The sequence below is a fragment of the Nanorana parkeri genome, unplaced genomic scaffold (assembly GCF_000935625.1).
Source record: "Nanorana parkeri isolate BGI_ZX_2015 unplaced genomic scaffold, ASM93562v1 scaffold516, whole genome shotgun sequence".
NCBI classification, from domain to species: domain Eukaryota; kingdom Metazoa; phylum Chordata; class Amphibia; order Anura; family Dicroglossidae; genus Nanorana; species Nanorana parkeri.
Window position 1 is genome coordinate 732314 of NW_017306784.1, and position 15717 is coordinate 748030.

Genomic DNA, 15717 nt, shown 5'->3' on the forward strand with positions numbered 1-15717 from the left:
TCACCTCTGCACCCAGCTCTTAGCAAACTGGGACGCTCTAGCTGGCATCCTGCTGAGCTCTTGGAAACCAGTGACACAGCTGGTTACCGTGAGTTTGGTGGGACGTCCATTTCCCCTGCCGCCTCAGGCAACAAAAAGGCTAGGGATCCATTGCTGAACTTTGTTTTGAGATTGTTTGTATGCTGATACTTTGGATTCATTTCTTTCTTATTCTCTGACCTGGAACATATATACAATATACATATATAGAGATAAAGCTTGAAGTGGAGGATTTTTAGAGACCCTAACACGTGTATGCTGCAGGTACACCACTACACAGCTCCCAGATCCACTGTGGCGCTACCCCCACACTGCAAGGGTTAAATGCTTGTTTTGCCTAGGGACAAAAATAATAAAGATATACTCATCCAAATCCTGATCCCATCTGGCTCATAGGATCATTCCTCCAGCCTGTCTACTCCTCCGCTTCAGTGATGGAATTTCCCTCGGCGTCCTAACATCCTATATACTGTATTGGACGTAATGACTCACAGAACTTTAGGCCATCGGAGGGCGAGCAAGGCTGAAGGGACTGGTCTAGGAGTCAGCCGGGATAGCGGTTCGGGTGAGTATAACTTTGTTATTTTCGCTCCCTACACAAAATGAGCACTTAACTTTGCAGTCTGGAGGTAGCCCCACTTCAAGGGTTAAGATTTGATTTGCCCTGAGTTTTGCTTTAAAGCAAACCTGATGGAATAGAAGTCATTATTAAAGGTTGCTTGCCTCTGTCCTGATATCCTGATACTGGCTTTACTACCTATTGAATTAAAGACCTAAGATGGCAATACATGGCTTTATTTTTCCCTAATCCCTGGATTAGCCAAAATTCAATCTGTGGGTGGCCTTTCCGATGCCACCTGGCTCAACATTGACTTTTAACAAAGGTGACGGTTGGAAAGAGTGAGTGCATTCAATCAGATACAATCTCTGCGTGGGGAAACTACAAATCCCTTTAGGCATCTGTCTATGGGAGTCACGCCTGTGGCTATGAGAATCATGCAATGCCACATGGGATTTGTAGTTCCGCAACAGCTGGAGGGCTAGAGTTTGCCTACCCCTGCTCGTGTCGATCTATATCTGTTGTTGCCCACTGCATGTTCCATGGGTGAGTGGTATGTCAGTACTGCAAAATATCCCTCCAACCACCTTATAAGTTTAATGACATATGTTTCACTGAAGACACGTGCGTTGTGGCTAACAACACCACTGCTTATAGCGCAGTGGCTAAGTGTTGTGTTCCTGACAAAGGAAGCATCCTCTACAATGCTGTTACACACTGAAAACATTCTACAAAAACTGTGAGCAGGAGCAATCTATAAACACTGATGCATGCTGCCACAGATATCTACATTTGGCTTTGGGGTTTACACTTGTAGAACTGTATCTCCATAGTCATAGTATATCCCACAAAGAAACTGTTTTCAATATAAAAAATATAAAGTATATACATTATCTATGTACAATATTTTTGTTCTAAATTAATCTGCTCACAATACTTATATATGTACATCAGGGACGTGTGGTCAGGGGAAGCAGGTGCGGCAGAGCCTCACCTACTATTATGAAGAAAAAAGGTGTCCGCTTTCAGTCTGAAGCTGATAGCTTTTTCTCCATTCAGAGCGGCTTGTAACAGGTTACACAGAAGAGAAAGCCTCCCCGCTGTGTAACCTGTCATGGACGGAGAGCTGCCTGTTAATTACAGGTGGTGCTTCATCTGGCTTTTGACAGCTAAGTTAGGTTACACAGCAGCGGGCTTCCCTACTGCTTCTGTAACCTAACTTGGTGAGGCAAGAGCTGTCACAGCCTCTACTCTGTGTTAGAGGTGTGAGCTCCGTGGATGGTTTGCACCAATGGCAAAGCGCTATTGGTCCAAGCTGTCCAATCCAAAAAAATTAAACAGTGAGGACATTGATCTCAATGCCTGACAAGTGACGAGCAAGTGAGGGACAGGGAGGCTCCTCCCTTCCTTCTCCCCACACAGCTTTGTTACTGAGCTGGGAGCGGAGCTTTGGCAGGACAGAGCTATGGTGGGCTGAGGGATGCCTCACCCAGCACAGAAGGCACGGTACGTGACTGATACATCCAGATTATATAATAATATACCCATAGTGTTAATTAGGGATGCACCAATACCGATACTAGTATCTGTGCCGATGCCGAGTACGAGTACTCGCCCAAATGCTCCGATGCCTGGCCCGATACTTGAGGTCCCGGTATCAGGAAGCCGGGCAGCGTGACTTTACACGCTGCCTGGCTTCCTGATTGGCTGACGAGGGAGCATGGAGTCGGCTTCCCGGCCAATCAGGAAGCCAGGCAACATGTCATTACACGGCGCCCAGCTTCCTGATTGGCCAGAAAGCTGGAGAAGAGAAAGCCTCCCCGCTGTGTAACCTGTCATGGACGGAGAGCTGCCTGTTAATTACAGGTGGTGCTTCATCTGGCTTTTGACAGCTAAGTTAGGTTACACAGCAGCGGGCTTCCCTACTGCTTCTGTAACCTAACTTGGTGAGGCAAGAGCTGTCACAGCCTCTACTCTGTGTTAGAGGTGTGAGCTCCGTGGATGGTTTGCACCAATGGCAAAGCGCTATTGGTCCAAGCTGTCCAATCCAAAAAAATTAAACAGTGAGGACATTGATCTCAATGCCTGACAAGTGACGAGCAAGTGAGGGACAGGGAGGCTCCTCCCTTCCTTCTCCCCACACAGCTTTGTTACTGAGCTGGGAGCGGAGCTTTGGCAGGACAGAGCTATGGTGGGCTGAGGGATGCCTCACCCAGCACAGAAGGCACGGTACGTGACTGATACATCCAGATTATATAATAATATACCCATAGTGTTAATTAGGGATGCACCAATACCGATACTAGTATCTGTGCCGATGCCGAGTACGAGTACTCGCCCAAATGCTCCGATGCCTGGCCCGATACTTGAGGTCCCGGTATCAGGAAGCCGGGCAGCGTGACTTTACACGCTGCCTGGCTTCCTGATTGGCTGACGAGGGAGCATGGAGTCGGCTTCCCGGCCAATCAGGAAGCCAGGCAACATGTCATTACACGGCGCCCAGCTTCCTGATTGGCCAGAAAGCTGGCTCCATGCTTTCTCATCACCAGTTGGGTCCTTACAACTCAGTTTTTTCAAAGATGGAGGAGAAAAACTGAATGGACATGGATGTCACAGTGGTGACACTGGTTCAGTACTGCTCCGATCAGCAGGGTATCTGTGCACGGATGGAGCCTTTGTGAAAGGGGCCTTAGGTCTTCCAGGTTTTACACTGTATCTGATTGCTAATACTATGTGTTGTATTAGCTCTTTTGTTATATAAATAGATACATATATCAAGTATATGTCCATTTCATTGGTCTAATTTGTATACTGATACACTTGTGATGCCCTGTATTGGTGAGTCATGTGCGCAATATTATATTTATTCGCTGTTCACCACAACATATCAATATTCCCGAAGACCCATATTTTCTCCATCTAAACCAATCCTACCCATATCACTTTATTATTCCAGAATAACTATAATATAATCCTTGATGCATTCTTGAAATGTTTCATTGCTCTTGGTCTAACCAGCAGGGACCTATGTTCCCAATCTATGGCCCCAGAGTGTCTCTAAATTACACAGATGTTGCAATCGGGTATAATCTTAAAACATACCGTATCTAATCCCAAAGATGAAAATGTAATCTATTGCAACCAACCAATTAAGCGTGGTAGCTGCATTCGTTTTCTTTTTTTTTTGTGTGATTCCTGTATTTTCACCCCGTGATCTGGTTAGTGAGTCTGTTATATTTTAACTTCCTTTAGCAGACCAAGATGCCCAGCAAACGTAGAGGGTTGACATGAGCCATTTAAGGCCCCTTTCACACAGGCGCTGCCAGTCCTGATCAGCAGGAGATCTGTGTACACATCTCCTGCTAATTGGAGCAGAATGGAACAGACGATGGAGGAAAAAACTGAACATACCAGACTCAAGTTAGGTCTAGGTGTTGGATGTAAGCAGAACTCTGTTCTGTTTTGTTTTCCGGACCTAGACAGGGTAATCAAATATTAAGAGATGCACAACAATTTAGATCCAGCTGTCCATAGACTAACATTGGGCTTCCGATCCGATCTGATCTGTCTGAAAAACTCTGAAAGGGGCCTGGCATTGACAGGGGTGTTTACAATTGTCTGCTTTTATTATTAGTAGCATCTATAGAGAGCTGACAATTTTACACAGCACATTCACATCAGTCCCTACAATCTAAGGTCCCTCTCTCTCATGCACATATACACTATATTGCCAAAAGTATTGGGACACCTGCCTATACGCACATGTACTCTAATGGCATCCCAGTCTTAGTCCGTAGGGTTCAATATTGAGTTGGCCCACCCTTTGCAGCTATAACAGTTTCAACTCTTCTGGGAAGGCATCCACAAGGTTTAGGAGTGTGTCTATGGGAATGTTTGACCATTCTTCCAGAAGCACATTTGTGAGGTCAGGTACTGATGTTGGACTAGACTGTGCAGGCCAGTCAATTTCCCCCACCCCAAACTCGCTCATCCATGTCTTTATGGACCTTGTTTTGTTCACTGGTGTGCAGTCATGTTGGAACAGGAAGGGGGCCATCCCCAAACTGTTCCCACAATGTTGAGAGCATGAAATTGAAAATGTTTTGGTATGCTGATGTCTTAAGGCCTGGTTCACACCTGGGCATTTTACAGCGCGTTCCTACGCGCTGTAAAACACTCAACATGTGAAACAAGCTGCTCATCATGCTCCACCGTCCTCTCATCACAGACGAGCAGACGAGTGGATTTTTCAAGCCCTGCTAATATGTTACTCTTTAACCACTTCAAGACCAGGTGTTTAGACCCCCTTCCTGGAACTGTAACACTGTTATGAAACACATTAATACTTGTAATATTGTCAATAAAGTTGTTAAAGGATATCTATGGTTAAAACCTAAATATAAATGTGTATTTCTATACTGAATTTACTTACGTTCTATTACACTCCCAAAAGCTACATTGATCAAGAAGTATGTAAACTTACCTAATGAAGATGACCATAGGATATACTTCCTCAATGCAGTGACACAATTTCACTCAGCACTGTGAATATGCACTTCCTACTGTCACAACTGTAACAAAGCCTGCCATCTGAACTACACCTTAAAGTGACTCTAAACTCAGGAGTTAAATATTACAAATGCAATCAAGAACCTTAACTCTTAACAAAACTGTAGTTTATTTGTGTATCACTCAGCTGTAGATCCTCAAATCATCTCTGAATCGGTACGGACAATGTCCTTCCTTCTGGAGGGGGGCTACTTTTGTTCACCATGGTCCCTGTGTGTGTTTTAGAGAAGTAACAGCTCCAAGCCTACTGCTGTGATGGACTACAATTTCAATACAAATTAGTAAACTATACGTGAGATTGTAGTCCCTCATGGGAGTGAGCTTGGAGCGGTGGCTACTCACTATTTAAAAGGGATTTTTTTCATTGCATGATTGCATTACCAAAAACAACTATAGTATGTATTCCTATTACAATGCTGATGTTATAATAGGATAGTATATGCTCCTTTAGAGAACCTATTCATTTCCTGTGACAAAAAAAACAAAACAAAAACCTATTCATGAGGTGGAAGGAGGCATTTCATGCAGAACAGACATACTGCTTGTGTGGATGCAAAGTGAAACTTAGAGTACTACACAAACTGTTAAACAGTGTAATTAGTAAATTTTTCCCTTTTTTTTGCTGGCCAGCTGGTACGCGCACTGGAACATTTTTGTATTGTGTTTGTGAAAAGCTCTTCCATGTGCACCTTACTCTAAAAGGCTAATTATACATTAACTGGAGCATTTGCCATGCTCGATTTGGTGCAGGACTTCAGTTGCCATTGTGCTGGACTTTTAGTGTGTCCCTGCCACTATAAGGAGTGATGGGCTACCTCCAGGCATACCTGCCCTTTTCTATTCACTGCTATATATGCTCTAACATGGAGTCTCTCATAGTCTAGATTTAGGGACTGTGCTTCACAGACAGGTCTTGACGAGGCTGTGTGGCTTCTACGTATATTTGCAAATGTGCAGCTAAAACCGATATTTTTTTTTTAAATGCAAATTGTTAAACAGTGTAAATGTGTTTAATTTTTTCCACCTAGTGGGTAATTGTCCTGGGAAATGTTTGTATTGTGTTTGTTACGTACTACCAGTGACAAAGGACATAGGTCAGGACTTGACAGCTAGGATAAGCAGACAAGTGCAGGTGCTATAGTACAGATCAGTGGGTCACTCAGCCAAGAAGCCATGCGCACATGAAGTCGCAAGTCTTAGCTGGCAGATTGAAAGACATTGCGGTCAATGGACAAATGCACATTAAAATGTGCACAGAACTGTGCAGGTTGTTTGTGTCGAGTGTTTCCAGTAATTTCCATTGAGGTCTATGGGTTCAAACACGCTGTAAACAGCCCGAATGAAGATCATGTACTTTTTCCAGCGACAGGCATTTTACAGCTTGCAACAAAACGCTCTGTTGTGAACGGGGGCCATTGAAATGAATGTGATTTCTTGCATTGAGACTTTTATCGCGCAACAAAACGCCTAGGTGTGAATGGGGCAAACGGTTAGGGTTTCCCAACCATAACATTTGGATGATCATTGTAACAGTGTACTCTTAGGTGCTCTTTTTATCTTTTATTCACAGCATGGTTTGCCCAGAGTTTTGGGAGCTAGGAAGTGTCTCAATTTCTGACTTGACTTTTAATGAATACAACCTGTCTGTCCTGCCTTGTCAAACATGAACTCCCCCACCTATAGTGGGCTAATTTGATTTTTGCTACTCAGGGCCTTTCGAGCTGCTGTATGTATTAAGAGAAGTCTGAAAAAATTCTGTTCCCATCCTGTATGTTTGTTCCAGGTCAGCGACTTCAAAAATTTCACAGGAAGTTAAAGTGGACGTGACATCTTGCTGTCAATAATTGATAACAGGCAGGTTTTTATGATACAAAAGACTGTGAAAGTCTGTTCTTTCAAAAACATTTCTACCTTCCTGTAAGCAATTTTTTTTTGTGTACTGAGCCGCACATGCGCATCTCAGTACACCAGCTGGTCGGCCCCGCTGGCTGTCAAAATACCTGAACAATCTGATTGGATGCAGGCATTGATCAGGTATTTTGAGGGCCAGTGGGGCGAACTAGCAAGATACTGAAGCTTGTCCCAGTGGGAGATTTCTCTATCCGCACAGTTTAGCGTAGATGGAGGAATCTGTTGCACTTTTTCCATCTGACCACAGAAAATCTGCAGATAATCTATAGGTGTATGGGCAGCTATAGTCTAATATGCGCCACAACATTTTACTAGGAATGGCGGTTCTTTCATGCAAGAAGAACCCGGCTGTGAGGCCTTCAGAGCGGAAGTTGTGCAGTACCCTGCATGCCGCACAGCAAGGACCTCAGAGGGTATATGATAATATGACATCACAATTAAAATTTGTTGCAGACTGTCACCACTTCTGCACCCTATAAACTAATTTCTGCAATGCACAATGCAGATTTTAGCTGCAGATCTGTGCATGGTCTGACCAGGCAGAGATCTCCACATCATTCTGACTCCCAATAATAAGCATCTCTATAGATGCTTAACAGAGAGAGACAGAACTAGGAGAAGCTGCCGATTGGGTGGAAGAGAGGAAAAGAGCAATACAGTCAGCTGCTATAGCACTATATATCACTCCCTGCACAGTGACAGCAGTCCAGGTGTGCACTGCCACTGTGCAATATGCATCCAATAAACAGAAGCCCCTGATGTACCTCTGTTTATGGGGGCACTAAGCACGTGTTTGTGCACACAAATTTAATTGGCACAGGGCACTGTTCCATGTATAGTTTATTACACCTAGTGCCTCCAAACATGAAAATCATGAAAGAGGTCTATGTTGTGGTGTAACCATATACCTATATCCAACAGATTACTTCAGTACACCAGACTTCCACAAGCCTTTGAAGTCAATGCTGCAGAGTAAGGCACATTATTATCTCACAAATTATGTCCCATTTGAGACTTGTCCTTTGCTGTGTACTATGTAACATACAGTATATACATGCATTAAAGTATATGTAAAGGCAACATTTTTTATGTTTGAATAGTATTAAAGATTAGATCATTTACCACGTTTTACCCCGTGAGGCGTTTCACCCCTTTATTTTTCTTGGTGATCCTTATCAGAGAGACAGAAAGTAAAGTGAAACCCAAAGTTTCATTGTTATCATTAGAGTAAGAGTTGAGGGTAAATCTCCCAATAGGGAAAAATGTCCCAGTGACAAGTGTCTAAGATTGGAATTGGGACTTTGGGAAGATTTCTTGTCACATATTGCTGTGCCTCAAAGTGAGGAAGTAAAAAGATATCTCCCCTTTAAAACACAGACTGCAAAAAATAAAGTTGATAGGGGTTTAAAGAGGAATAAATGTTAAAGTATTAGTAAACTCTGTTGATCTTAAACCCTTTGAACAATTTATGATACTAACCCTAGGCAAATCCTTTTAATAAAAAACATAAAAATATTAAATGCGTTTTCCTATTGTTTACTCTATGCAGGCTCTACCTATCGGCCCCTGCCTATAGTGGTAAGAGTGGAGACCCTTGTGAGGAGTGGCAGCTTCTGACATGTCAGCTATCATCTGTCAGCAGTCTACTGACCAATGGAGTACAGGTACACCATGCATAGACACCGCATCCTGTAGATCCCAAGCAGAAGGCACAGATGCACACTGACCATGCATGGACCTGCTTTAATTACCTAGCGTGGTTGGAAGGAAACAGGGTGAGAGCGACTTCCAAGGTACACCAGTTGTGAAATGCAGCTTATTAGTTTTTCAGAAATATAAAGGACTTTGTTGCGCATTGTTGGGGATAAAAGAAACTATACACTTATATATATATATATATTTATAAAACGCTTGCAAAGCTCTTTGCACTGCAAACATCTAACTTTTACATTCACACCACATTATGGCTACTAGATGGATAGGTTTCCATGCTTCATGGCTCCATCAAGTGGCCATAATGTGCTGTGAATGCAAAAGTCAGATGTGTGCAGAGCGAACGGCTCTTGGAACGTTTTATAAATACACCCCTTTAACATTACATTCTATTTGGAGCACCTGTAAGGATGAGCCCAACAATTTCCTTCCTAAAAGTGACAATGATGTGCCCAAATGGCCACTCAATTGGAAGCCCATGTGACAGGGTGACATTGTAGAAGCACATTTGGGAGACAAGGACAGAGAGTTATCACTCTATAACAGGAAGTGAATGAACAAGGAACTTCATGGCAGGATCACTAGGTGTTATTTTAATAAAAGCCACAGCTTTAGAAATCTTGAAAATGGCTTTTGAAATGACAGTAACATGTTAAAACGTACATGATACCTTAGTAATGGCTTTGCTTTACATAACTTTAACGTAGAGTACCTGGATAATACATAGCAAGAGAATAACTTATAGCTGAAAGTGGAAGTAAAGTGATCTTGATGAAAATTGATGAGCATTCATAAAACAAGAAAAAGGTTTAATATCACTTTAAGGCTCCATTCACCCAGGAGCAGATGTCCGCGTGTAACTGGCCATACGAATACGCGCGGAGCCGCTCTAAACATAAAAAAAACAATGCACTTTAATGTTCATTGTTCAGTCTTCAGAGATTTTGTGAGGGATTCCGCATGTTCACGGATATAGTAAAAGCTCCAAACGAGCAGAATCCATGCGGATCAAATATTATTGCGTTTGCGTACTGCACGGCCTTCTGCGCGGGAAAACACAAATTATATATGTAAATGGAGCCTAAGTATGGGGTTGCTAGAACCCCTGACAGCTTTTTAATGTTGTCTGTTTCCCTGTTTGCGAATTTCTTCCTCATATATACATATTTTTGGCTATAGATACACTTTAATTAGGGATGTCCAGATACCAGTGCAGATACCAGTGCCGATACTTGGCATTTTCATGAGAACTACCAGGGGAGCAGCGGTTGCAGCTGGGACCTGGCTCTGGCACTCCACCACTGTCCTGAAATCATTAGTCTGTATTGTTTTATAAAAACTGTCACATGGCAATAAACAACAATATATCAGTACTTGTATCTGTGAGGACTTGGACAAGTATCAATACTTGTACTTGGAAACATTGTATCAGTGCATCCCTTATATATATTTATTTAAAAAAAATATGCATTAAAATGGGGATGTACAAATCCCAGGAGCTCTGTATGCTCCTTAAAAATGACAGTTGCCTCCTAACTTTTGAATTTTTCTCTAGTCTAGTCCTGGAGCTGGAAAAGTATCTGTACTTGTACTTCTACCGAGTACGGTACTTGGTATCTGAACATCCCTAACTTTAATGTACACTGAGTGGCCAGTTTATTATGACCACCTGACGTTTGTAGGCAAATTAGCTATAATTTTGCGCGGAAGTTGCTAGAGGGCCAGACCATTATAAATAGGGAAGCAGGTTGTTTACCACGACAGTAGAAGTGATTTCTTGCTGAAGATATGGGTAATCAACGTGATTTAACAGCCTTTGAACGTGGGATGATTGTTGGCGCTCGGAGCCATGGAGCGAGTATCAGCAAAACAGCAGCATTCGTTAAATGTTCAAGAGCAGCTGTTGTTAAAGTGTTTAAAGACTGGACTGTCAGCTGAAAATCTGGGTCTGAACGTGCGAATTGTGGCTGTCAGTGACTAGTCAATGTTAGGGCAGAACGGAGAGTGGCAAGACTGGTACAAGACAACAGAAGGGCAACAGTGCAGTGTCAGATTCCTCGCATCACCTTTCAACATCTCGTGGAGTCACGAGGCGGCCCAGCGAAGTCATCTCGTGGAGTTATCTTGTGGCCCAACGAAGTACTGATGGGGTGGTCATAATAATCTGGCCACTCAGTGTAAAGTGTTGTGAAGTCAATAGCATATGATTAATGTAAATAAATAGTATGGTAGATCTAGGAGTGTTATATGCTCTTGTTGGGTATGTTGTGTACAATTCCGTAGTGTGTGTCTTGTTCCGCCCACATCACTTCCTTAATTTGCACTACCTCCATAGTGAGTAGACTGTAGTGAGAGGAAGTGACCTCAGCTTCTCTTTAAAAACTTGAAGTGTATAGTGTGTTAAGGCAAAAGTAAATAAATAAAAAAATGTTCAGTACATTTTTCCAATTCATGCACTTTTCCACATGTATATTTTTGTTTTAAAATGTTGCAGTACAGACAAATACCTGTAATCTGCCAAAATATTTAGTGTGCCCTTCACCTTGGAGTTTCCAACCAGCATTGTTGGCCTTGCCAATTGTCCTCTGACAATAGATGCAGTGCACATTTCTCCTCTGACCATCAATGGAACGGGCCATTTCTCCTCTGACCATCAATGGAAGAAGGCATGTCTCCTCTGACCATCAATGGAAGAAGGCATATCTCCTGTGACCATCAATGGAAGAAGGCATGTCTCCTGTGACCATCGATGAAAGGAGGCATTTCTCCTGTGACCATCAATGGAAGAAGGCATGTCTCCTGTGACCATCAATGGAAGAAGGCCTCTCTCCTGTGACCATCAATGGAAGAAGGCCTCTCTCCTGTGACCATCAATGGAAGAAGGCCTCTCTCCTGTGACCATCAATGGAAGAAGGCCTCTCTCCTGTGACCATCAATGGAAGAAGGCCTCTCTCCTGTGACCATCAATGGAAGAAGGCCTCTCTCCTGTGACCATCAATGGAAGAAGGCCTCTCTCCTGTGACCATCAATGGAAGAAGGCATGTCTCCTGTGACCATCAATGGAAGAAGGCATGTCTCCTATGACCATCAATGGAAGAAGGCATGTCTCCTGTGACCATCAATGGAAGAAGGCCTCTCTCCTGTGAACATCAATGGAAGAAGGCATGTCTCCTGTGACCATCAATGGAAGAAGGCATGTCTCCTGTGACCATCAATGGAAGGAGGCATTTCTTCTCTGACCATCAATGGAAAAGGGCACCTCCTCCACCAACCAATGATGTAAGAGGGAATTTCTCCCCTGACCACCAAGGTAAAACTATGTTACAATTTTCACTGTCTGCATTTCTTTTTTGACCGTTATTATTTGTTTTACTTTGACTATCACTGAAAGTATTGTTTTGTTTAGAGCAAGAAAGTGTTAATAAATGATACACTCTGGGTATTAAATTTGCTAATATGCCACTTTTTTATTATTATAGCTACCATTTGCCTATCATGCTAACATACCATATACTGTAATAATTAAACATTTCAGTTAAGGTTCCTAGACACCTGAAAATTAATTTGAGGGTTTGTAAATGTTTATGAAACGCAGAGACAGACAGGCAAATACAGTGATTTGTAAGGGCATTAGGCCATGTGTTTGCATATTAACTGCTCTCCTATTGCAATTACTAATGGTTAATTTTCTTTCTTAAGCAGCCATAGCTGCAGAGTAGAGAGTAGAGAAACCTGTCCACTACCAGCAGCTGCGGAGTGGGACCTTTGCTCTCTGTGTGGAAGCAGTGGTCCCTCTGAAGAGCTCAGACAAAACCCCCTACCTACTGAGTCAGTCCTATAGCTCTGCAATCAGTAAATATTATTGGAGTGCTATGGCTCTGACTTAGCAGTGGGTATGTTGGATCGCTACAGAGTGATCACTGATTCCACACAGAGAGCAAGGGTCCCACTCTGCAGCTGTCGTACAATTTTTTTTAATGCACCTGCAATGTATTTAACTGATTGAGGGCCCTTTCACACTTGTGCATTGTGGCAATGTTAAGTTAAGACATGGCAAAGCACCTGCTCTATGTGCAGCACGTTTTGGTGCCATTCATTGTGCATTATACAGTACAGCACAATGCACAAATACTGTGCATTGTGGTGTGCTGCTTTGGAAAAAAAAGGGTCATGTACATTTTTCATCCCTTGTGGTTCATTGGCAGCCCATTTAAACTGAATGTGCTCCCTTAACACAATGCAAGGTAACACGTGCCATTAATTGCTTTAATCCGTGTGCGTTAACGCACCAAAATAAAAAGCTAAAGTGTAAATGGGCCCTGAAGCTGAAAGTTCATTTAAGCTTTAAGGGAATAGAACATGGGGAAATGTGCATGTGTTGTAAAGCTGCATTGCATATGTTTTTTCTGTGCCTGGACCTGTGTGTTGAAATGTAAATAACAAGGACATACGCATACAGATATTTGTGCAACACACAACATGAAAAGTGGAATCAGGGTCAGCTAGTATGGAGGTATAATCAGCGTTCCATTAGCTCAATTTCACATCAATGGTCCTTTGGACATACCCACCATGCTTACAAATTGTCAACAGCATGGCATCTTGACAGATTCCTTTTTAAAGCACAACTGAAAGCAAATATCTAAATACAGAGTCATGTGTATTCTTACTTGAATCTTGGTGAGCTGTGTGGATTTCTTCCAGATCAGTACAGTAATTTTGCCTCTCTACAGAGCTTCCTGTAATAAAGACCAGTCACTGCTGCTCTCTCTCCTTGTGCAGGGTGACTGGTCTGTTCTCCACCCCCTCCTGTAGTTTTCTGCAAGTGTTCTGTCAAACGCTCCAACTCGTCGAGATCTACAACCATTGACGTCACGTCCGGTGACTTGCCAGTAAGAGCTTGAGACAAGATAGTTCTAGTATGTGTGCACCAGCCGTACCAGTGTAAGAATCCTTGTCAAATTCTCAAACTCCTCTCACTGCGCCTGCGCGGCTTCACAATTCCTGTCGAGTTCTCCAACCGACGTAAGTGTGCCTGCGCAGCCACCCAAGACTCGGAATATCAGCTATTATAAAATCATTGCAAACCAAAGGCAGCCAATCAGAGAGCATCTTGTGCTAACCGATTACATAGTGTGACATCGGGTGGGCGCACAGATGCAGTAACGCTAATTGGGTAGCTGTTGGGTAGCCGCGCAGATGCACTGACGGGGTTGGAGAACTCGACAGGGATTGTGAAGCCGCGCAGGGAGGGAGGTTCGAGAATTTGACAAGGATTCTTACATTGGCACAGCTGGCTCATGCGCACTAGCCTCATCTGGTCTCAATCTCCTACTGGCAAATCACTGGACGTGACGTCACCAGTTGGAGATGTTGACGAGTTGGAGCAATTCGACAGGACACCGGCAGCCTGTAGTGGGTGGACGTGCTAGGCCCCTCCCACACATTTGCTTTCGGCAAAGGCTATGTACAGCACAGTGATGAGGTCACTGCTACTTTTACAAGATGATATCTGGGTTTACAAAGACATTTGGTGCACACAAAGATGAGTATAATATCTGTTATCTATTGAGGAATATATTAATTGAAAAATGTTGTGCCTGGAGTTCAGCGCTAAACCACATAAAAGGCAGAGTCTACAATACACCCAGTGCTGGCTAAGTACCTCTTGGCAATTTATATGTATCGTCTATAACTCCTAATTGGGTGTACAATATGAAAAGTTAAATCTTTGTAAGGCTCACAATGCACATTACAATCCAAATATAACCTCTCAAAATCACCTACAATCTCTGTACAATCAGATTTAGATCTACCAAAACTATGTAATATGAGGACCTTCCTAAACTAAGCAATCAATTTGTATCCAATGAAGCAGGCCCCGGGCAGAATAAAACTTAACCCTTGCAGTGGGGCAATTTGTATCCAATCAGGTAGACATTTGCACTACATAGTTGTCGAAGGATAGAAATATGATTGTACTCTGTAAAGTATGTTAACGGCTATAAATACTGTTTGAAAAGTAGCCCCCAGATCAACTCATGGTAGTCATGTCAACTCTATAGCATGTCATGAAAAAGATGTTTTCCGGAAGAAATGCTGCTGGTTCCACCCAACTATTACACACATCCATCATAGTCACATCATACCTTAACACTTCTCCTAGACAGGTTCTCCTTAGCTGTAAAGAAGTAATCCTCAATGTCCTCCTCCAGACTACAGTAGCCACTGCTCATACTTCCACTGACCATCATATGTCACCTTTGATATTGTAATCCAGGATAGCGCACAGGACAGATCATACAAAAATGAGCCTTTGCTCCTTCCACTTTCCTGTCTTGTCCCTACATCTTCTACCAGTCGTATGATCTATGACTGGCACATGAATGGCACTGTTCTGCCCATTACTGTTGTCCGATCCAAGCTCCCAGTCTGCAGCAGCGATCATACAGTTCTGTGCTTCTCTGCCTCCGCTCTCCAACCCCTCCCTTTACACTCTGTATTTCGGTTAAACCACTTCCCCTGGCTGTCTGTGTCATGCAGCGATTTTCTACTAGGTAGCTTAAATATGTCTCATACACAACCAGAGAAAAAAGGTTGAGGCTAAAAAGTGCCTGTGTGATCAGACTTTATGAGAGAGGGCAAGATTTACCTTCTTTGGTTTTCCTGCCTTTATTTTTTTGTTTTCAGAGTTCTTGTTCCTGCACTTAAATGCTAAATCTCATGTATTATGTATATACAGTGTATATATGTGTATGTGTGTGTATATATATATATATATACTGTATATACACACCAGTCAGCCATTACAATTATAATCAGACATTACAATGTCACCTGCAAGATATATTAGGCAGCAAGGGAACATTTTGTTCCTGAAGTTGATGTGTTGAAAGCAGAAAAAATGGGCAAGTGTAAGGGTTTGA

The 15717-nt window shown here is 42.8% G+C and overlaps 1 protein-coding gene across 1 annotated transcript in view; it reads right to left on the minus strand.

Annotated features, from left to right (window-relative positions):
• RASSF5 (Ras association domain family member 5) overlaps nucleotides 1-15267 on the minus strand; it is a 29188-nt gene extending 13921 nt beyond the window's left edge. The window contains exon 1 of the mRNA XM_018561321.1: nucleotides 14941-15267. Within this exon, the coding sequence (XP_018416823.1) occupies nucleotides 14941-15045 (105 nt within the window). The 5' untranslated portion in view covers nucleotides 15046-15267. The remainder of the gene's footprint in view (nucleotides 1-14940) is intronic.
• Between the last annotated feature and the right edge of the window lie 450 nt (nucleotides 15268-15717).